We start from the raw sequence: 23,991 nt of genomic DNA, 5'->3' as shown, positions 1-23,991 counted from the left end.
TTCAGCAAGAATTGTATACGTAAAAGAAGGTAAGAAAACAATTATCATCCTATAAATGACTAACTTCACTCATCATAGTCACAAGACCTCTCAGCTGAGGTTGTCTTTATTTTCTGGATTTGCGAATTATAAAATCCTCTGGATTTTATCCTAATTTGAGGTGTAATAAATTCCTGATTACTTAGCCAAAATGGCTAACATCAACGAGGAAAATGTCACCAAACTCATGGGTGACGAAAAAATCGGTGAGTACATACGCAGAAATCTTGAAACCTAAAATAACTAATGGGATAGTTAGTATTTTTCGATATTCCATGATAATTCTATAATTTCCAGACATGATTGCGGCCACCAGTGTGCTGCAAATCAGAGCAAGCGATATCCGTTCGTCCCAGATCAACTGGCAGTCTTACTTGCAGTAAGTATTGATTTATGCAATATGAATATGACACTGGTTATATTTCTGATATCTCTAAGGATGTGCACTTTTCGTGCTTTGATAAAGGCGTTGTCATATACGATATAACTGAATATGCTAATTGCTTGGTTTATCTTGAAATTAAAATGTACTGGACCTTTTCTTGGTGGGTTCAAAATCTAATAGGAGTTGACATGTTGTGCATAGAGGCCAGATGATCACACAGCGCGACCACGACTTCATCGTGAACCTGGACCAGCGCGGGGACAAGACCCTGCCAGACAAGCAGCCTGAAGTGTGTGCCGAGGTGTTCCTCAACCTGCTCACCCACATCAGCAAGGACCATACCATCCAGTACATCCTTGTTCTGATTGATGACATTCTTTCTGTAAGTCACCATCTTTTTTATATTTATATTTTTTAATCATTTTCTATGGTTTTATACTAGCTTGGGATGCTTTGACATGATCATGATAATTTAGACATGTTTAATTATTAGTTATTATATTTACCAACAAAATGTCTTTTTCTATTTGAGTTCTGTATTTTCAGTAAACTATTATGTTTAGTTTCAATTTCCAAATGGATAGGCAACTCTTGACTGGAATCTCATCATTATAAAATAGCTGCAGCTGTAATATTACTGTGACATACCCTTTCCTCTTTTATAGTTGTTCACCATTTAAAAGCTAAAGATATTAATGATCTATGAAAATCTGTATATTTTCCACATAATTTGGTTCTATAGTAATCATAGTGCCTAAGTGTATTTAGGTATGTTATGTGTACAATTAAGAGTAATAAATGTACTTGAGAGTGAACACATACTTGGTTATTTCAGGAGGATAAGTCTAGAGTGAAAATCTTCCGTGAGAACAAGAAGGGTAACGCATGGCAGCCTTTCCTCAACCTGTTGAACCGTCAGGACGAGTTCATCCAGCACATGACGGCCCGTGTCATTGCCAAGCTCGCCTGCTGGCACCCGCAACTCATGGAGAAGAGTGACCTCCACTTCTACCTGTCCTGGCTCAAGGACCAACTCAAGATGAATGTAAGTCTCTCTACTTGTCAACCTCACTAAAGCAACATTTTTTCATGATTGATTTTGAAAATTTGATTTTCATAGAATAGTGCATGTGTGATGTGGAGAATGCATGATTTTTTTGAGATTTTATATTTGTTGATTTATTATTATGTTTGTAATGTGTAAATATGTAATTTATCATGCTTTGCTGGTGGGGCATTATATTATTATCAGAATGTGTGTGGCAACATTTTGGGTAAAATATTTCTTTATCTTTTTTTAAAGGTTTCTAATATTTTATTCAAAATCTGATTTTATTTTTGTAATATTTGCTAGCTATACACATCACAATTTATTAAATTACATTAATGGTAGACTTCACATTCATAATTAGAACTTACATAATAATATCACAATTTTCACCAACATTACATTTTTTGTATGTATTATATGTTATCCATACAAATATCATATATAAATATTAGGAATCATATTTTTCCGACAAACCAATTTAAAATTTATATATCACTATTTAATTAATTATCTAACCATTGACATAAAGTAGTTTTCCTTAAATTCATAGCTTCGTTTCTTATTTCACCTCATTTCTCTTTATTAAGTCTCAATAGTTAGTACATTCTGCAATGAGGCCTGGTAAACCTCTGTCACAGAGAACATAGCATGGCATGCTTGGCAGCACGAGCTTACAGCGTCCGCAGTACATCAGAAGTAACACCCATCTGTGTCTAAACCACTGAACAGTAACTGTGTGTTGTGAGCTGCGCCACGCATCATGGGAGATGGTGCGATGCATGTTTACTGAGAGGTTTGTTTTCTGGCAAGGCGGAGGAAATGAGTGCCGAGTTAGCGCATGCCGAGCAGGTTATGTTGGCCCACGAGAAACACAATTTCTCCGACAAACTGTCGGAGAAACACAAGCACAAGGACAAGACCGCCAGTGACGGCGTCAACGACAAGTACTCGAGCCTTTACAGCTCTTTCGATAAGCTGAAACCGCATGACGATTTGCCGCCCGGTTTACATAAGGTACCCTAGATGTCTCCACTTACTGTGTGACACTGACTGTTTGTAACTATCTCAGTAACACTTTGTACTTAATATGAATGTCGTCGGTAAGTTTTATTCTCGTGATAACCATTCTAATCATGTCAACTAATATTGATTGCATGCTTTCTTTATTAACGTCTATCTAACACACCAAGTTTATAAATATGTACCTATCAACTATTGAAAATTGTTTTACCTATAGGTAAGTAAATAAAAGCATAAAGATGTTCCACTGATAAATGTGCCTAAACGTTCTGCTCTTTTACTGAATAATGTGTAAATAACCACTACTCTCTTTTCTTTAAAACTGTTCACGCGAGAGTTCAGTTGCCAAGCAATGTACTGTAAACCGTCTGACAAAATTTGAAAAGATAAGATTATCTTGTATTCATACGTAACAGTAATTTTGTCACATGGTATTAGTACCAAAATAACTGGGTAGCTCAATGTTCCCTAATATGGTTTTAAGAATACTATGCAATACTATGATGGGATGCGAAGACTTTGTAATCCATGATACTAAAGATGATGGCAAATGACAATTGCACTTAATAAATAGGGTGTTTTCAAACTTGTCGACCAGCTTTAAACTTCTCTTGAACTTAGAAGCTGAAGGCTAATTATTCGTAACTGGTGCTATTTCAATTCACTTTAGATTTCTAGAATAAATGTGTGGTGAGCGGTTCTATATCAAAAGAACGGGGTTTAATGTTGCTTATTTGAAGTAAACGCTTGGAGTTATTTAAAGTGCTGGTGTTTTTCACAGAACAATGACTACATCCAGTCGGTGGCGCGCTGCCTCCAGATGATGCTGCGTGTCGACGAGTATCGCTTCGCGTTCCTTTCAGTCGATGGCATCTCCACGCTGCTGTCTATCCTTGCCTCGCGTGTCAACTTCCAGGTAAGAATTCTCTCTTCATTTATTACAGTTTGCAACCACGATGTTTCGCTACTTATTACTGCTATCTGACACTTTTACCCTTAAACCAAAAAAGCGTTAGTCGCGTCGCGTCTGTTACGTGGAAGAGGTGAAGGCTGTGTGTGTAACGCACACCAAACGTGACTAACGCTAATTGTATATCCCAAATATTTACACTATGTATACTGTAATCTTCCAAAAAAATGTTACTAGTGTAATACTTCAAGTTCGAAATCAGTTATTTAACGCATTTTTTTTTCTTTCTGGCTTCCGCAATTAGCGGTGTACTAATGACAAATCTTGTGAGTGATTTAGGTCTTGAAAAACCTTTTCAAGTATAAACTTGTAATCATCATAAACAGTCATCATTACAACAGTCTTAATGACCAACTTTCTCAACATAGGTGCAATACCAGCTGGTGTTCTGCCTGTGGGTTCTGACCTTCAACCCGCTGTTGGCTGAGAAGATGAACAAGTTCAACGCGATCCCGATCCTCGCCGACATCCTCAGCGACTCCGTCAAGGAGAAGGTCACGCGCATCGTGCTCGCCGTCTTCAGGAACCTCATTGAGAAGCCTGAGGATTCCCAGGTGATTACTTTCTGATTCCAAAGGTCAGCTCCGCTAACACCGCTCCCACCTAACACCGACTGCTGGCGGTCAACTACCGAGCAGTCAGGCGGGAACAAAGCTATCTGCTAATTTATGGTGCTAATTCCTGCAGACACCATCTAATTTTATTTTAAGGTATACCTGTCATTTTCTTATCCGCCGAAAAGGAAAAGGATGAATAACCCGGGTGCATAAAATAGGCATCACCCTCAACCCGTTCGACGTGAGCTGTCAACTTAATTCTGTCAGGTTATTGGCCAATATAAAATCTCTCTGACTAAAATTGATGCGTGTTCCATAAATTTTATGCCTGTCGATTACCCGTCCCTTTCCTTTTCGGCGGATAAGAAAATGACAGGTATAACTTAAACGGTGTGTACTGGAATCAACACCATTATATAATTTAATTTCCATCCCCAGGTGTCACGTGAGCATTGCATCGCCATGGTGCAATGCAAGGTGCTGAAGCAGCTGTCGATCTTGGAACAGAAGAGGTCTGACGATGAAGACATCATGAATGATGTGGATTTCCTCAACGAGCGTCTCCAAGCCTCCGTCCAAGACCTGTCCTCGTTTGACCAGTACGCTACCGAGATTAAGAGTGGACGGTTAGTATTTGGCCATGTAGGATAATCCATCCGGGTTCAAACCAGGTACTTGGGTAAAAATGTGATAAAACACCAGTAAGAACTCATTTACTGAGTGTCTACTCGGTTGTTTATTGGTTATTTAGTTACCCAAACACTTCATTTAGTTTGAAGTCAAAATTATTATGGATCATATTTCATCATAATTAAAACACATAATAACGGGTTCTTACCGCGTTGAAAGTAGGGATATGAGACTACCGATATTTCGACACTGTTGCAAGTGCCATTATCACGGGATGATAATAACCGCGTAAACTTAAAACAATGTATATTTCATCATGTCGTAAACTTTCTGAAGAAACTCTTTTTAAATATATTGCAAATAGATATTTTTTTAACTAAATGTGAAAATTACTAGATAATCTACTTTTTGTGAATCTATACAGCAAATAAAATCCACAAAATGAATTAAGAAATATAAATCAAACTAACATTATAATTTACCACCATCAAGCCTGGAATGGTCGCCGGTGCACAAATCCGCCAAATTCTGGCGCGAGAACGCGGCCCGTCTAAACGAGCGCGGGCAGGAACTCCTGCGCACCCTCGTGCACCTGCTGGAGAAGAGCAGCGACCCCGTGGTGCTCGCCGTCGCCTGCTACGACGTGGGCGAGTACGTGCGCCACTACCCGCGCGGCAAGCAGTACGTACACTATACTACTATATTATATCAACAGCTAACCGACTCCGTGGTCCAGTTGTTGAGCGTTGGGCTCACGAACCGGAAGTCCCGGGTTCGAATCCCGGTTTTCTTCTTCTATCGTGTGGGTTGTGAGGTGGAGTACCAACCTCATCAACCCTGGTGTCAGGGTTACTATTGAGCCGCCAAAGGCCCCTGACATGGCTCATGTAACGACTACTTACATCAGTAAATAGTAACCGGGACCAACGGCAGGCACGTTATGCCTTCCGAAGCACGGATCATCTTACTTTCGTCCATATCATTGCTGGCTGATCACCCGATTGTCAGAAACTAAGATGATCCGAACATTTATACGAACCAGTACAGTGCATTTGGCGGCCTTTTTGCTCTTCAGCGGGCTTAGCACCGTAAGCGCGCGACTCTTTCTCGCCTCGACATACGTCACCCATCTCTCTCACACAGTACTGCACAGAAAGAGACAGACGATCTCTGTCGCGGCGAGAAAGAGTCGCGCGCTTACGGTGCTAAGCCCGCAGCAGTTATTAACATTAATTACGTGACGATTAAAATCCATGATAGCTCTGTTCAGAGAACGCGTGACTTGCATCGTACTGTCACGGTTTCGAATCACCCGGGATCTAAAACACTGACTTGGACTTTTATTAGTTGGAATTTGAACTGATGGTGGGATCATTGATAATTGATGTCACGTGGTTTCCAGGTTTGTGCCCAGTTTATGGAGTTTATGGTTTTATATAAAATATTTGTCACAACATGTACCATGCCTCTCTCCCGCTATATCCAAAGAAAGGTCTTAGTCTTTTTAGAGGCGTCTGTAGTCTTTTCCCGCGCATTATAGGTTAACCTTTTTATATCCTTGTTACTCAATGACAACTGTCAACATGACAATCTGTACCACTTGCGTTTCGGTTTCCCTATAAGTTGCGTTTGGTTACACTACATTACAGTCCTCAGGACCCCGGCCCCGATACCGACCCCGCCGGCGTGGTCGACGATTTCCCTCATTCAGCGCTTATCGCTATCGACCCACTAGGGTCGATTAATTCTTTCAAATATTTTTCCTCTCAGACGACTACCTGAGCCGAGGTTCGCGCCCAACTGGGCACCCTAAAGCCTGTTGTCTTAAACGTTGTACCGGGTGAGAGCCTTCAGCGCTCCCCATTTGTCCGGCCAAGTAGTTAATGCAATCTGCGGCAAATCTACAATTGGGTGTACTTATATACTATACACCTCTTTCTAACCTTTCGGGAAAGTTATATTATGCAACGTCATGTGTCGATTTCTTCCAGTATCATCGAGCAGCTGGGTGGTAAGCAGCGTGTGATGTACCTGCTGAGCCACGACGACCCCAACGTGCGGTACGAGGCACTGCTCGCCGTACAGAAACTCATGGTCCATAACTGGTGCGTATACCTCACTACTCTTATCTATCACGCAGACATACACATAACAATTGGGTTGTGTACTGGGTTCAAGATAAATTATGAAATTCTAATTACTAAATAAATAAAGACAGATATAAAACTAACGAAAAACATTTTATTTTTTCTATTTAACTTATTTATGAATTTTAATCGAGAAAAACGTAATAATAAGTCCGACATTTCATCACATAAGTTTGACAAAAAATATGTCAAATCAGGTACTTTTACTAAACGTCAAAACGCGAAATTACTATAGAGGTTGTATGTAAAAGCACACTGTGACGTCATAGAAAACTAAGGAAACTAGCCAATTGGGGAAGTCAGAGGTACATCAGTCGTAACATCAACCAAGTACCAACACCTCACAGAGCTGTTAGACCAACGTGATAGGTGGTGAGCCGTATCGCCGTTTATAACACAGACATAAACGACTAAGGAATATATACAGCTCGCGGCGTATAAGTTGACCAATGACCACACAACTCGCACTCAGGCCTGATCAGCTCACTAGATATTCTCTAGATTAACAGTCAGACTCATGCCCATAATCCCTATCGGGGTGGGCAGAGCCACAGCCTTATAGCACACCAGTAGTGTGGTGTCGTCGTAATGGTCCAATAGAACTGGGCGTCGCGTGTGCCATATACCTTATAGAGGATGTTATGCTACGTACGTGACGCGACAAGTAAACCTAGACGTACGTCGTCTACGATTTTACGATTGTGCGGAAGTACTTCTCTAAATATCCATTACGATTCCTTATAATGTTCTGTAATCCAATACAATATTATTTATTTATTTATTTTTCAGGGAATACCTCGGCAAGCAATTGGAGAAAGAACAAATCGACAAGCAAGCGGGCACCACAGTCGGCGCTAAGGCTTAAACTATTAACGACATGTATTTAAATAAAATTCGTTGTTATTATTGTTGTTAGGATACAAGGGCTTTGTAGTCACTACCGCTGGACACCGACCACTGGGCTCGTGGGTGACAAATGAATAATTCCTCTGAACACTATAGTATGTGATAGAGCGAATGAAATATATAAATCTACGAGTTTCACCGCCCTATTTCTGTAAATAACACAAATCATTATATTGTGCACATTGTCCTCTCATATTCTGGCCTATTTAAAAGGGTCAAACTTGACCCTTCAACTCTCCTGTTGTCTCAGTATCTGTCCTAAAAGCCCTGTGTTATATTTGAGTATTTAACTTTCTGTAAATAAATAGAACAGTAACTCCAGTTAAATAAATAATGTTCTTAATGTTAAAAGGTGTTCAACAAAAATTGTAAGCTTCCCAAAACCCAGATAATTTTAATTCTAAGAACAATTGTGAAATATTTGTATTATCCACATTCCTATTATGGTCTATCTACTATGATTGTTATGAAATTAACAAATTTTAATTATAGAAAATTTACGTATACATCGCATTAATGAAATCTAGAAAAAGTAGCTTATTGATATTTATATCCAGGCAAGCAGGCTACAACAGTATTGTGAATTGTGAATAAACTGCGTAATCTAGTGTAGTTTTCTTTTTATTTCAAAATTTCCTTTTTATGACCAAAGATGAAATTAATGTTCTTCTGCCGACTTCGTCTTCTACTCTGGGTGCTAAGACGGCGAGCAAGTCGTATTATTACTATAGCACAAATAATTGGTTATAGAGACTACTCTATAACCAATTATTAACAATAACATACTAATGTTCCTTGAAATTATTGGTTTGGATAGGTCTCCGTGGGCCGCACTATTAGCTAGTGACTTAGCACACACATTCCTTGGCGACATAGCTTTGCCCAAACAAAATAATAATATAAGACACTGTCTTGCCTAGCTAGATAATTGTTATTGTAACCAGGCTAATTATATCATCAGCATTGTGATCGGTCAGCAAAGAAGATCGCATTTGAAGAAGAATTAAATATTTTCAAATGAAAATACGTGTATCCGAACATACAAAAAAAACATACTGACAGTTCAGCTTCCGTTTCCGTTCATGTGCGTTTTTAGTTCACGCTTTTGGAATTATTATAAAATAAGCAAGAGATAACATGTAGGCGAAATTTCAAATTTTTCACAGTATCTATCACTAAAATTGTAACAAAAAACTGACTGTTGTTGTTTCGGCGAGATTGTGCAGATTTTAATTTCGATTTCGATTCGATTTATATTATCAAAAACACATAATGGAACTGGATAACGTGTTAGTACTGAAAGATTATAAGACTGTGCCTGATATAGTACACGAGTACGAGCCTACAGTCAAACATGGGCATATACCTTTAGTGATAGATAATGGTTAGTATATTTACTATTTGGTTTGATATAATATATTATATTACATAAATTTTTAATGATATTACACAGACAACAATGTTAATATATTCTTCAGGGTCATATCAGTGCAGAGTGGGGTGGTCCATATACGATGAGCCTCATTTGATATTCAAGAATTTGATTGCAAGGCCTAGAAAAGACAGATGTAAGAAGGATGCTGAACCTCCGGTTACACCTCCTATCCAAATAGGAAATGATATTATTAACATTGAAGCTGTAAGGTAAATCTTTAATAAGTTTCTTCTTGTGAATAAATAATAAACCAGACACAAGTAGATGTATAGAAATAATGGCAAAACTCATGGTGAGTATTGTTCTAAAGAAACTTTTACGATTGAAGCTGTGGCTAACATAATCAAGTATAATGTAAACATCTTGAGATGAGATGATGAGATGTTGATGTTGACGTGCTTAAAATGTTAAGAATCAGATGGGCTGTAGAGTGTGGACTATACTCCACTATTGCTTCATGGTAAATTGTATATGAAATAGTAAATACGCAATAGCTGAGAAAACCAACACCGTTCACAGGTTTCTGAAATAATGATAACAATAATTATCATTGCCACACACTTATTTTTAATCAAAACTTCGTAGTAAATGTGGAAAATACTTAAATTTTATAAAAAAATATGTAAAAAATTAAATGTATTAAATTATGTATGTATTAAATTAAAATGTATTAAATTATGTATATTTTATCTTGTTTGTTTTTTATGTGTATTTATATAATTTTCAGATTCCAACTGAAGACTCAGTTTGACAAGAATGTAGTGACTCACTTTGAGGCCCAAGAACAAGTACTGGACTACATATTCACCCACCTGGGTGTGGACAGTGAGGGATGTGTCCCACACCCTATTGTGATGACTGAGGCGTTTGTTACACCGAATTATAGCAGGCAATGTATGTTGATCAACAGTTGAAGTTCTGTTCATGGTCATTTAGAAAATGAGCTTCCTTTATATATCATCGTTATACTTTACTTTGTTTTTTTCCATTGGCCTTTGATAAGCAATTATGGAGAATGCTACACCAACAAGAGTGTGGTGCTTAAATGAATGATGATGATGATACTTACGTTGTTTGAAATACTAATGTTAAACACCTATGCAGAAAGAGCCTCCAAGTATTTATTTTACTACAACAATGATGGATTTATGTTCCCCAAAAAAATATAGATGGCACTGTACAGATTTGCCTTCGTTTAACCTTCTATTTTCCTGGATAACAGACAAGCAATTTTTATCTTTGTTTTTGGGTATAAATGGTGACCCTTGTTATTACACCCAGGCACAAGACATCTTCCGATCATTATTATTCAGATCAAAATAAAGAGAAGCAATATATGTAGCAACATAATTCTATATGTATTTGAACCAAATATCAAGCAACATTTATTTTTATATATGCCTCTGCCATTAGATTATTTTTGAATAATGATGTATTCCGAGCAATGATAATATAGGTAATTACCGCATTAAACCTGAGCGCCATCTATATTGTTCTGGGGAATGTAGCCTGGAAAGTCCCTTATTAGTGGAACATGTACTTTGCAAATATACTTTCTAATTTCGACAGATCTTTAAAGTATACAGTAGTAGTACTGTTTACCTGCAGGGTATGCACGGCGTACGCGCCGCGCGGGGCTCGAATTACATCATGGGTTTCGGCCAATAGACGCAGCCAATGCTATCTACGTGGATAGATGTCGTATGCCTATTGGTCGAAACCCTCGATATACCTCGCGCATATATCGAGATATACCTCGCGCTGCACGAGGCGCGGTCACTGTGTTGCGTTGCGAGGGCAGGAAGGGAACGCGAAACTTGGAACATTTTACGGTAGTTGTATAGCTAGGACATCACATAATCTATGACATTTATAATGAAAATTGCAAGTCCTCTTTGGTATTCCCAAAACCAGTATGGAGGGCACAAGACAAGCTTATGTATGTACATGTAATAAAATAATTGTTCTATTTTTGCAGTGATGTCCGAACTTCTATTTGAAGGGTACAGCATTCCAGCAGTGAGCTACGGTATCGACTCTCTGTTCGGCATGTACAAAAATGACATTGGTGATACTGCTCTGATAGTCAACTGTGGCTACCACAGCATACACATCATACCTGTCATCAGAGGGCAGGTCATCAATGACCGGGCCAGGAGAATTAATTTAGGTGACTTAGGTTTAAATTCATTCCTTTAATTGTTAGATCCTGGAAACATTGTATTACTCATGTAAAGGATTGCATTATTAAAACTCAACCAAGGAAAATTAACACGAACATTCTGTCTTATCATGGAACACCTGACCAACTTTTAAACAAGATTTAAGTTTACTTCTGTGTTACTTAGGTCTCTGTTTTTAGACTATGGTGTGTCTACTATTCTTAAATTGTAATTACAGTTTATAAGTAGGTACTTAACATATAATTTTTATCCAAAATAATACCATACCATCCCAGGCGGCAGTGAAATGATAGCATACCTACACAAGCTCCTGCAACTGAAGTATCCGGTGCATGTGAATGCCATCACCATGTCCCGAGTCGAGGAGATCCTCCACGAACACTGCTCCGTGGCGCTAGACTATCAAGAGGAGATCCGCAAGTGGGCCAATGCTGACTACTATGAAGCCAATGTCAAGAGGATCCAACTGCCTTTTGTGCAGCCATCCAGCTCTTCGGGACTTACTGGTAGGAATGGTTTTTAAAATTAAAAAAACTTTTCACCCCTTAATATTGATCTAACAGAAAGCTTGGTGAGATGTGGGTACTTAGTTCAACTTGCCCCAAACTAGTCACTCTGAAATTCTATAAATTTTTAGTCTATATCTATACTATAAATCAATCTTCCCCTTCACCAATAAAACGTGTCGTTTACTTTATGAACAGACTCTTATACCAACAGATGGAGATACCGCGCAATTGAAATTCCTGTGAACAGCTATCTGCAATAAATAATATACTGTATTTTCCAGCTGAACAACAAAAAGAGAGGAAGAAGGAGATGGCTCGCAGACTGCTGGAGATCAACGCGAGGAAGCGAGAGGAGAGATTAGCGGAGGATGAGGATCAGCTGGGACAGCTGCTGGCAATCCAGGTCAGATTATTATACTGTTTTTAGAATTAACTTAGACGCGTCGGGCTGATGGATGACGTCATAGGCATATGCAGTGTGGGAGTGTGTATAATGGTCACACCTCGAACGCGTGGCTGTGCGTATGCAGCGTAAAGGGGGTAGTAACTCTTTGTCACTCTTGACAGTAACTCTTTCGTCTAGATGTGTGTGACTATAAATTGCACATTAAAAATACAGAAGTATTTACGATTTTTACAGGACATGATAGAGGATGGTGATACTGATGAGTTCAACGAAGCAATTAAAGGCTTTGACATTAAAAGCTATGAGGACCTGCAGGTATGATTATTAAACTTCCCGAAATAACATGTTATCCGTTTAATTTATAGACATTACGTTTTTTCTTAGACTAATGTAAAATTAAGTTTTAAAACTGCGATAAGCCCTCGGAGTTCTGATCTTAACCTGCTTTTTTCTTATCTAGTTGTTACAGAGTGACATAGTAGTGACTAAGCTAAAGATTAAAAATAAATTAAATCCAAGTAAGATTAAAAAATAAGTTTTTTTTTCTCATGACAGAGGCAAATCCACAATCTGCAACAGCGCATAGAGAAGAGTCGCCAGCGTATCGCAGCAGCCGCTGCGGCCGAGGAGAACCCCGAGAGCAGGCCCACTGGCCGCATGCAGCCGCCCGCAGACCCTGAGGCGTTCCAAGTGTGGCTCACTGACACCAGGACCAAGGTAAGACTGGTAGTTTAATGTAATACAATATTCATTATTTTAAAGAATGTCTAGGAGGACCCTTTGCCGAGGTTTTTCTTGAAGCTACTCTTCCGGGGCTATACAAGTTGTGAGTGATTGGAGATGTCCTTAGAAAAGGTTTAATACGATCTACTCTGAACCGGCGTGCGTGTATGAAGCGAAATGGTGGGAACCATTTCCGGGACCTTTGCCCTTTGGGACTGATGGGAAATAGGCGTGAGTTTAGTATGTATCTGTATGTATATTGAGTTTGAGTTTTTGATTGTGGCCGTCACTACAGCGTAAGGGCGTAAGGTTTTTGCAGTAGCCCTGCAGGGTCTGCATGTGTGGTAATAGTTTGTGTTTGAGTATAAGTATTATGAAGTGTGTTGTCGCCGCAGTACCGCGAGCTGGTGTCCCGGCGCGAGGCGCGGCGCGCGCGGCGCGCGGCCATGGTGCGGCGACGCACGGCGGCGGCCGCGGAGCGCATGCGCGTCATCTCGCGGCTGGCCGCCGCCGGGGACGAGTTCGGCGCGCACGACTCCGACTGGGACGCTTACAAGAGGTGACGCACGTTCACGTGGACAAGCAGCGACGGTGCTTTTGCAAATATTCAGCTGATATTAGAATAATTAAAATGTTGAGCATCGTCTTGCCGCACAAGTGTGAAAAGACATCATCTCGATTATCCCGTTTCAATTCTGGGGTCCTGGTTTGTACACCGAAATTTAACATAGTGTGCATACAAATCCTGTTTTTATATCATAATTTATTCTTGCTTTCATGCGCATCGCACGTTGTTTTAATTTACATCTTTAGCGAACAACACTGTATGGTTACATTATGTCGTGACAATGTTTCCAGCATAAGCCGCGAAGCGGACTCTGACTCGGAGGCAGACGGCGAGCGGCTGGTGGAACTAGAAGAGGCTTTGAGGGAGCACGAGCCGCCACCACCCACCAGCCAGCACCACCAGCTGCACCTCGCGCTCGAACCCATGCGGTTAGTACTGGTCACATCTAAAAATATGTACATTAGAACCACGTCGTATTAACATATTTGTCTAATGTAAACAAAGTCTCAATGAATGTTAAATAATAGAAGTGTGATAGGGTTCCAAAGTATTTGTCACTAAATGGTTCGTTTTATAGCTGCTAATGACCTCCACCAGCTCGTACGATGCGTTTTGCTTCCTAATACGAAAGGTCTGAATTACAACCTCATGAAGGCAAGAGTGAACAGGCACTTTCTAGATAAGCACGTCCCATCCTTGACCACACCGTCACTTACCATCAGTTAAGATTGTGATCAAGTGATTACTTCTCATAAAAACAATCTTAGAATGAAAGTCAGGAGTGGCTGCGGGTTGTCATACTAATGGCTTATGATATTTATAGACGTGATCACACAATAATGTTGATTATCCCCAGAGCCCCGGAGCTGATGTTCCAGCCGTCGATGCTGGGTAACCTAGAAGCAGGGCTGGCGGAGACCATGGAGTACGTGTTCAAGCAGTTCACAGCCGAGGAGCAGCTCGCGCTGGCCAACAACGTCTTCCTCACCGGCGGCTGCTCGCAGTTCCCAGGTAGAAAATACGGTTGTTTATACTTTCCACAGTGTGTGCTGTATGATGCTATTTTATAAAAGATTTTCTAGTTGTGTTCACTAACAGCCACTCAAGCGTAAACCAAACCAAATTGCAAAAGCTTGAACGTGTATAATCAATGCGTCTCGATACGTGCGCGTTGTTTTAGCAAGTGGCGAAATCAGAGCGTCTGCTTGTTACATCTTAGAGATATCTATAATTTTTATTTTCTTGACCATAGACAACAACACAACAATAGGCGGCTTTATTGCTAAGTAAAGATCTCTTCCAGGCAACCTTTAGACCGACAAAAGCTCGCAGCGACATCTTTGTTCAACACCTCGAATATAAAATATGCCCGTAATTTTATAGCATCCATCCGTAGAGGAACAAACTAAATCCAAATGAGTCCAGGGGGCAAAATTCTCTACATACCCCTGTTTTACGCGATCCCGTATTCGAATCCCGGTGGGTCATATCACTAAAATTACTTTGTGATCCGTAGTTTGGTTAGGACATTGCAGGCTGATCATTTTATCCGGGATCGTTGGTCCCGGTTACTACTTACTGTAATCGTTGGTGCGTAGTAGTCAGGCCTTTGGCAGCTTAATAATAACCCTGACACCAGGATTGATGAGGGTGGTAATCCACCTCACAACCCGCACGATAGAAGAAGACGCGTGCCAAACAAACTTTTGATATATACTTCCTTTTACAGGTCTGAAAGAGCGCCTAGAGCGAGAACTGTTAGAAATGCGACCGTTCCAGTCGACGCACAGAGTGGTTGTGGCTAATAACCCGAACTTAGACGCATGGTACGGCGCGCGAGATTTCGCGGGTAGCAATGAATTCGAAAACTGGTGCATCACCAAAGAGGAGTACTATGAGATGGGTGGAGAGTACTTAAAAGAACATCACTGTAGTAACAAGTATTATAAGAGCCCTGCGCCTGTCGTTGATAATACCTTAGCACCTGCTGGGGACGCCAATGTTGTCAAAGAAGAGATCGTGGTCGATTGTTAATTTGAAAATTTTAATATAACTAGTGAAAAATATTACGTTTCATTAATTTCAGACACCAAACAATATTAACCTGTCTCGCTATCCTCAAGGTAATAATCATAGAAGTACTAATTTTTGATGAAATAATGTCATGGTCAAAACAAGTTTGTTTTGGAATTTTAAATCACCGGGATCTTTGTTTCACTTATTCTACAAAGTGTATTTTACCCTGTATTTTTTCCTCAAATGAAGTAAAAACGTACCTTTCTGCTCTCTGGGTCCAGTGGGTGGGGGGGGGGGATGTAATCCTAAGGGACAGGTAAGGTAAAAGAAACAAGACCTCTAGCCACAAATATCATGGCACGTTTATTTTTCTCCACTACATGGCTTCTAAAAGAATCGTGACTTGTTATTTTGCATTCATATAGTTTCTTCTTTATTAGAGCTCTGCAAAATGAGCACTAAAGAATAATTTTACAATGTATACTTTTCCATAAAATTAAATAAACTCTGTATTTATTTTGATCTCAATATAAATCACTATGAACTCAAAAAAATTTAAAATGCTTTGTTAGTTCGCTAATTATATTGATTGATGAGACTATAATAAAGAGTACATTTAAAAAATCACATTAAAGCATATACATAATGCTGACTACATAAACGCTCTCACAGCTTTCCTACGCCCGCCTCTGCATTGGTATACTCAAACTAACAACAATAAACAATGTTAAGAATACATTCTTAAGACTTTTCAGGTCGATAAATAAACCATAATAATTAATCAATTTTATCACAATCGCATCAGACTATCAAAACAACTAAGCTACCTCCCGCGGAAGGCTGTAAGAGCTATATTATATTCACGTGCAATTGAATACACCACAGTTAACAAATCTAACTTATTAAAATATAAACTAGCCTAAAAATTTCAACAATAAAAGAAAAGAAAACAGTTGTAGCTAAAATATTGGTCGTTAAAACTCTGAAGAGCTATGACTAAATGACCGCGCCAACCATCATGCCATGATGCTTGTTATAGAATTTTAATAGAAACTTTGGAATTAAATATGTAAATTACTCGAAAACTTGTTAAGGTGGCTTACAGCCGAGAATATAATTTGTTTAGCGTAAATACAAATAGTAAAAAACAGTGACTTAGAAATAGCTCTCAGTATATAAAAAAAGTTAAAATCCTTAGGCTGTACTCTCATAATGATTATAATGTAAGCAACGCAATATGTTGGCAAAGCGGAAGTTCGCGTAAATCTAACGATACCATAGAACTAAATATATGTACCTTAGACATTATGATTACACAAGGCTCACTGTTATTTGCTCATAAAACTACCACGATCAAGTGTAAGTGGTCGGCGGCCGCGGCCCCCTAGACTAGCCCGCCTCCCGCCTCTGCTCGGGAAGGAAGTATACATTACATTCATGGATAAGGATATGTACGATTTCTCTAACCAAATAAACACTGTCCGATAACTGGTTGGTCCTTCGCCACAACCGCTACGATGGTAAACAACAAACTCAACAAACACAAACTAACGTTGCCAATATTTCTTGTGAGTATTCTTTATAACGTTGTGGACTCCTTCCGTTTAAAGTAATTCAGTCTTACTACGGTTCAAAAATAAGTAGAGAAAGAGATACAAACGTATAACACTTTTGCGATTACGTAAATTCAAATGGCTCAGTATTACTTTCTAAATATAGTAACTAACATCGGTATGTAAAATAGTTTGCATGACGAAGATCTGCACGGTGCATATCCTCTGAACACTGAACAAGAAAATTGCAATAAACCAGTTCAGAGGTCCTGATGCAATGTGCATTTCTTTGCCATTGTATCTACTGTCCTATTTAATCACGAAATATATACCTCGGGAACTGTATATTAATTCCCGAACGTATCTCAATGCCAATATACAACGAGAACATCGGAATATACTTCGTGAGTAAAGAGGACGATTTTTAACTTCAATGTTGACTCGGCCAGGGCGAGGCAACGATAGGTCAATGTAGGGAAAACAATCATAAAGAAAGTGAAAATATAATAACAAAAATATATTACTAATTCTAGAATTTGTGAAGACACAGTCGCCCTCGCCGAGTCACGAAGTAGATTAGATAAAATATACATTTTATATATGTATCTTCATATGTACCTAGGTCACTATGTTGGTGTTCTATTTCCATTTAATATAATATTCTATTGATAACATATGGTACACACCGGGCACGCCTCACGCCACACGCCCAGTGCGGCTACAACTATTGATAAACTGGTTTACACTTCAATGGTGATCCATAATGGTAGCTGCAAGAGTTACTCTACTCATTAAACCAAAGTTCTAGTTTCTCTAAATAATACTGTTATCAATGGCTTGGTAAGAAACTTACTAAAATGTAGGAGAATTTCAAAAACACGGAAGTAAGACGATACCCCCTAACTTTTCTGGGAGACTAAATGCATACTTTATATAATATATGTAATGTATCTTATTAGTATCGTGTACATTTTCATTTATTTAAAATGATAATTGAGATATTGGCCTATTTTTTCTCGTGTTTTCTTCAAATACAGAACTATCAAAATATAAAAAAATATTGAGGACTATCAAACAACATTCATATGTATATATTATTTTTATGTATATGTACATCTACGAGGAAATTTTGATTTATAGTACCCAAAGTTTTAGTTCTGCTCTAATGCTCTAACATTACCTCCAATTATGTAGATCTCAGTTCGACAATATTCATTATACAATCGTAGAGCGAGACTCTTTTCTTTCAACTAATCACACGCTTCTAACTGAATAAGGATCCTTTCTACCCGATATAGGTATTGAATAAATAAATCCTACCGATATTTACAAATTTCGACCCAGCACATGGACACACACAACAATGTGGAAATAAAATAATGTATATGAAAACAACAACTTGGAGAATAATAAAAATATACTCAGTATAAAATAAAATAAAGTATAAAGTCGGTACATAACACTTTACGAGAAGGCTACAATATTTTATTTCCAATGGTACCCTGACCTGCAGACCTAACTAAACTTACTCTACCACATCATTTACATAGAAATGGCACCAATCTATCTTTGATATCAATAATGGCAAACCATAAGGAACCCCCGCAGCGGACACTCTAGCCGCACTCCTGTGCACGACTGTCTCAAGGTATTGGAAGACTACTGCGCTAACACTATTCGTAAACACTATTATTCGAAACAGTACGGAAATACACAGATTGGCATCGCACCAAAATCTTTGTAAAATGAAAAGGCAATATTTATTACAATCTACATGGTGAACACTGAACGCTAACATCGTGTATACTATGCCGCGAGACCACCCCGCCCCGCTCGCGAATACTCGCGCCGCGTCGAAGATTAGATATACAATATGAAGTATCAATGGTGTTATGATTGATATTGCCTAATGTCGCTATCCGCTAGAAGGCACACAAAGTTTAGTAAGAAGCTTCACAAATGATACCGGCGAGCGCGCCCGGCCCGCGCGCTGCGCTCGCTCTACATTGAACACTGAACATAACATTACTCTCAACGTAATACGATTACAAAATATTGCCAATTTTATGTTGCAACAGGCACTTCTCTGGATTTCTCCAATAAACATCATATTAAAGTTATCAATTTTGTGAAGCTTTCATATTGCCTCTGAGGACTCTGCAAGTTTGTGGGTTTATTTGTACTTCTTATTATTATATGAACCTGAGTTTACTTAAAGCATCTTATGGTTTATTTACGAGGAGTATTATCTAAGAGTCCTTTAAAATTTTCACTGATCAAAATACTTTACCTCTCCGGTAACAGCTCTATAAAATTACTGAACTTCATATACACTGACACGATCTAAGTTAAAGCATCGCAATAAGATATTGTTACATTTCACTACTACTAATGAAGTATGTGTATGACAAGCGAATGACGAACATCAAAATTTAGAATTTCAAATTGGAGATTTACCATTCACGATTCCAAAAGTTATCCCTAAGCAAATTAGAATATGAGATCAAAAATTTAGGCCTACAATCTATGATGAGACTTTTAAGTATTGATTTATGAATGCCACCACTGAATTAATATAATCGTGATGGTATGGATAAATCACAGTTGTGGGTATAAATCACAATGCATTATCATAGGCGGTACCGCTACGTGACTACTCTACTCCGACTGTGATGTCCTCCGGTGCTGCCCGAGGGATCCCAAGCGTAACCAACCCCGTCTGCGTCTCGCACGCTCACTCACTGCCTCACTGGCGCTCACCACCCCACTATGTTCCACTGCCCGCCTCTCGCATCGCGGCCGACGAACTCAACACTGGATAAATAAATACTCAACGAAACTAAACTATAACATGTGCATACGTCCATGTCGACGATCTGGTCTGCAGCTGCCTTCTCTCGGTCTCTTGTCGGTCTTGTTTCAATATAGCTGCTCCCTTTGTTGGCTGCCGATTATTTGCATTGTACTCCGGCTGCCCTTAATCAACCGAGAGCTGGAAACAAGGTTTTATTGTTTTCACATCTTTATAATTTAGCAGAAGGATATAGAGTTCGTTTTAACAAAATGAGTTTAAGATTAGTTTAATTACAATTCAATAACAACATATTTATATGTATTTAGCCTATATACGTCCCACTGCTGGGCACAGGCACAGATCTCCCCTCAATCAACCGGAGGGGGTATTGAGCATACTCTAGTACGCTGCTCCATTTCGGGTTGGTGGAGTTTGGGTAAGTCAGTTCAATCAATCGACCACAAATCATCAAATTGTGTCAATTGGCAATATTACTTTCATCTGCAATTTATCCCATATCTATTTTATATCTATTGGTTACTATGCACAACTGCCTACCCCTTCAGGGATACAGCTGTGATGATATGTTATCTTATCTACTGGATACTTCAACATGAGCCATTCAATAAACTCACGTATTCCGGCGATCAGTCAGCGAGGTGCATCTGCCCTGACATCTGGGGCTGGGGCGTTGGCGTATGCGGAGGAGGGGGCGAAGCTATGAAATAAAAATTGGCTTTGTATAACTAATAATGTTACCACCATTAAGTTTCAAACTCACGCACGTGGATGCTGTGGTCTAAAAACTCAACGGGTAAATCGATTTAAAATTAGCATAATTAAATCCCAGATTTATCAAAAACACCTTAAAAAAACAATACGGCTAGACAAATTTTAGATGCGTTTTCGTAACGAATATGTCTCGTAGGAACAATCTCATTTTTTCAGGTACTATGGAAACGCGCACACTGGCTGCAAATTGATTATCGTAGCGTATTCGTTTGTTTATGTACGATACAAATTTGTTTGAAAACGCGTGCAAAGTGCGATCAGTCTAAACAATGAGTAAAATGATAATGATCTTACAAATAGAGGCGATGGATTGCGGCGACATGGCCGACATCTTGGAAGGCGTGTCCTGCATCGACACCTGCGTGCCCTGTGACGTCATGTAGCGATTCACCATCGGCACGAAGCTGTCAACGTTTAATGTTAGCCGTTAATATTACACGTTACAAATGTTACAAAGATTGTATGTTTATCTGCCTATTTCTATCATAGTCAGGATTGCTTCGAACAGAAACAACTTCTAGTTCTACTATTTATTTCATGCGGTGGAGAGGCGCCACAATCAAGTCCCGAGTCGAAATAATCATAGAACTGGGGCTGGCACCTTTGCATTTTTTCGCTAGTGTACAAGAAAATAATAGCAAAAAAAGTTAATCTTCGGCGTAGGTATATATTGTAAACAATTCAAATCTTTGCTCTGCCGCCATCTTTCTTGGTTCGCCTTTTGTCTACCCAATCAGGTACACCTAAAGCTCATAATGAGGGAAATCTCACCTCAAGTCGCAGGCGGAGGAGTCGAAGCTGGTGTTAGTGGAGTTGTTGGCGGCGGCCAGCCCTGCGATGCTGTTGGCAGACACGTTGCTGTGGTTGTCGCGGTGCACGCGGTTGTGGTGGCTGCGAGTGGAATTGATTCCTGTCATTGTCAGTACCATACCCCGAACACTTCATACGAAAACCTTGCTTTATGTAGACACTACACATTGACTTAGAGTAAAATGTTCAGCCCTCCGGATATACTGATACTATGTTGATACGATGATGCTATGTTGTGTTATGTATGTAACTTTTCATACTAAAATAAACAGAATAGAATAGAATAACTTTATTTCCAAAACAATGCAGTACAATAGTAGAGAAGATAAAGATAAGTATACAAATCAAAAATACACTGCTGTTGTTGCGAAGGATAGTAGAAATACCACTCTTAGCAACACTGATATTCTGCCAGTACCTAAGTTACGCTTATAAATACTTTGAACTATCGTGCCAACAAAAAGTGTCGCCTAGTATACATCTCACTGCTGAGCACAGGCCTGCCCTCTATCAACCGCATACTCCACCATGCAGCTCCACTGCGGCACTGGGTAAGTAAGTAATATTGTGCTGGTTTAGTATGTTGTAGTCTGAGAATTGGCCTTGATAGACAAGAATGGAGAATGCTACACCGAAAAGACCGTGGCTCTTAAATTAATGATGATGGTGAGTACGTTTTATTGTAAGAGCGTTAATTTATAATATATATATAAGTACCGTATGAGATAGCTGTCGCGCACGAAGGTGCGGCCGCACACGCTGCACTCGTAGCAGGAGCCAGCCGAGTGCGTGCGGATGTGCAGCGCGAACTGCGACTTGGATGTGAACGTCATCGAGCAGCGGTCACAATTCAGGGGCTTGTCTGCCACGTGAGACCACCTGCGTAACCACAAGTTTGCTTTGTTATATCTTCTGCCACATTAGTATACAACTTCCTTGTCGCGAGCTTAAATAAAGTTGTACGGAATAGGGAACAGTGATGAATTCTGGAGAGGTAAAGACGCGTTTTGAGTTGAGAAGCCGAGTCTTACGACTTTTGAAATAGGATGAGATATTTTCTTAGGCCAACGATGACGTTGTAAAAAACCCAAAATCGTGTGACTATTAACAATGTTATTAGTACTTAATATACTTAAAGGAAATTCAAAGTGACATCCGGGTTGATCCAGTATCTCGTTAACCAATTGATAATAAATAAATATGAAAGTAGTTACAGTTGATCAAACTCACCTGTGAGCTGTTACATAGCTCTTCACAGCAAATCGTTTTTGACAAATATCACAAGCGTACGGCCGTTCTCCTAAACAAACAAGTACACGTGTAAACACAATGATTCATACAAATTAGAAGTTACAGCAAACGGTGGATAATGAAACCAAAGCAACGAATAGATTCTAAACTAATGAATGAAGGAAGCAGGAGTGAAGGCAAAATGATGTTAGAAAGACGGCAAGATGCAATTAGACAGTATGATGCCAGAAATTAATGGATGTAAGCGAGAAATAATAAATAAATACTGAAACTTAAATGATGATGTAGCGGATGATGAAATTAAATCGTGGGAAGTTGTCGGTGCCACATCATTAAGTCCAGAATGACAGAAATTTGCAAAAGTACCTGTTGCCATCGCAATTTGCCGTCTTCTTAACAATGTCAATCTTCGATTCGCAGTGAACACTACACTGTGTGAACCACTCACGACGGAATATTGAGACGAAGAGCATTTGTGGGATCGCGACTTGGAAGTTCCAATTGTAACAACGTCAAGGCAAAACAATAGAAGCTACCGCGTTTTGGATTGCCACGCTGCTTGTTCCACATCGAACAGTGGAAATTGGATCTTCATAAAATTCCACCTATCACGTTGGTCTAACAGAAAGCTCTATGGGGTGTGGAAGCTTAATTCATCTTGCTACTGATATACCTCAATTGGGATATAGCCAGTGAGATTATGTATGTTATGTATACAATTCTAGACACATTTTCTTCATTACGGTAAAAAAAAAACTTGTGAAAAGGAACTCCATGCGAAGACTAGACAGGAAGCAGAGACAAATGCTGTTCGTCGCTTAACCGTGGCAGAGACTTTATCGCGTACCGGTGTGGATTCGCTTGTGAATGTTGAGCGTGGACTTCTGGGTGAACCGTTTGAAACAGACGTCGCACTCGAAGGGGCGTTCGCCAGTGTGCGTGCGCATGTGGATCTCCAGGTACGGCTTGCAAGTGAACGCGGCCGGACACTCCATGCACTGGTACGGCCGACCTTGCACTGACACGCCCGACACGTTAGTCTCCCGTTTGGAACCCTCCGACGGATGTTACCAATTTGTTAATTATTTTGGCAATCTCAAAGAATTGATTTTGTCTTCACACAGTGACTTCGTTATGGCAAAGAAAACAGTTTTTAAAAAGAAGATAAATTAAACAACTTTTATTTTAAAAAATAAATACTTTGTTAAAGAGATACTTTGGTATTTTAGTTCATATATAATGTAAA

General features: G+C 39.4%; 3 protein-coding genes across 23 annotated transcripts in view; 2 read left to right on the top strand and 1 right to left on the bottom strand.

Moving 5' to 3' along the window:
• Positions 1-64: 64 nt before the first annotated feature.
• On the top strand, positions 65-8,317 carry LOC126370864 (V-type proton ATPase subunit H). 2 transcript variants are annotated; one of them, XM_050015972.1, is made up of 11 exons: positions 65-245; positions 337-418; positions 626-806; positions 1,260-1,469; positions 2,286-2,489; positions 3,277-3,411; positions 3,834-4,019; positions 4,461-4,648; positions 5,145-5,333; positions 6,644-6,757; positions 7,589-8,317. In XM_050015972.1, the coding sequence occupies exons 1-11, from the start codon at positions 191-193 to the stop codon at positions 7,662-7,664; spliced, it is 1,620 nt and encodes a 539-aa protein (XP_049871929.1). In that variant the 5' UTR covers positions 65-190; the 3' UTR covers positions 7,665-8,317. The 2 variants fall into 2 exon arrangements, with proteins under 2 accessions (XP_049871929.1, XP_049871930.1); XM_050015973.1 differs by lacking the exon at positions 2,286-2,489.
• A 600-nt stretch (positions 8,318-8,917) lies between these two features.
• LOC126370855 (actin-related protein 5-like) lies at positions 8,918-15,595 on the top strand. The gene is made up of 12 exons (XM_050015960.1): positions 8,918-9,089; positions 9,184-9,349; positions 9,868-10,034; positions 11,119-11,310; positions 11,599-11,829; positions 12,114-12,235; positions 12,473-12,553; positions 12,794-12,955; positions 13,357-13,520; positions 13,820-13,957; positions 14,386-14,540; positions 15,259-15,595. Exons 1-12 carry the CDS (start codon positions 8,978-8,980, stop codon positions 15,561-15,563), a joined length of 1,995 nt encoding a protein of 664 aa, XP_049871917.1. The 5' UTR covers positions 8,918-8,977; the 3' UTR covers positions 15,564-15,595.
• A 290-nt stretch (positions 15,596-15,885) lies between these two features.
• LOC126370851 (zinc finger protein 271-like) overlaps positions 15,886-23,991 on the bottom strand; it is a 37,060-nt gene continuing 28,954 nt past the window's right edge. For 19 of the 20 annotated variants that reach the window (XM_050015937.1, XM_050015939.1, XM_050015936.1 and 16 more), the window contains 7 exons: positions 23,593-23,763; positions 22,725-22,794; positions 22,212-22,373; positions 21,456-21,575; positions 20,979-21,088; positions 20,528-20,610; positions 15,886-20,090 (listed from right to left, as the gene is read on the bottom strand). In XM_050015937.1, coding sequence (XP_049871894.1) covers positions 20,540-20,610; positions 20,979-21,088; positions 21,456-21,575; positions 22,212-22,373; positions 22,725-22,794; positions 23,593-23,763 — 704 coding nt within the window. In that variant the 3' untranslated portion in view covers positions 15,886-20,090; positions 20,528-20,539. The remainder of the gene's footprint in view (positions 20,091-20,527; positions 20,611-20,978; positions 21,089-21,455; positions 21,576-22,211; positions 22,374-22,724; positions 22,795-23,592; positions 23,764-23,991) is intronic. The other variant, XM_050015944.1, reaches the window with a different exon arrangement.

The sequence above is a fragment of the Pectinophora gossypiella genome, chromosome 11 (assembly GCF_024362695.1).
Source record: "Pectinophora gossypiella chromosome 11, ilPecGoss1.1, whole genome shotgun sequence".
Taxonomy (NCBI): Eukaryota; Metazoa; Arthropoda; class Insecta; order Lepidoptera; family Gelechiidae; genus Pectinophora; species Pectinophora gossypiella.
This window is presented reverse-complemented; position numbering and strand designations above follow the sequence as displayed.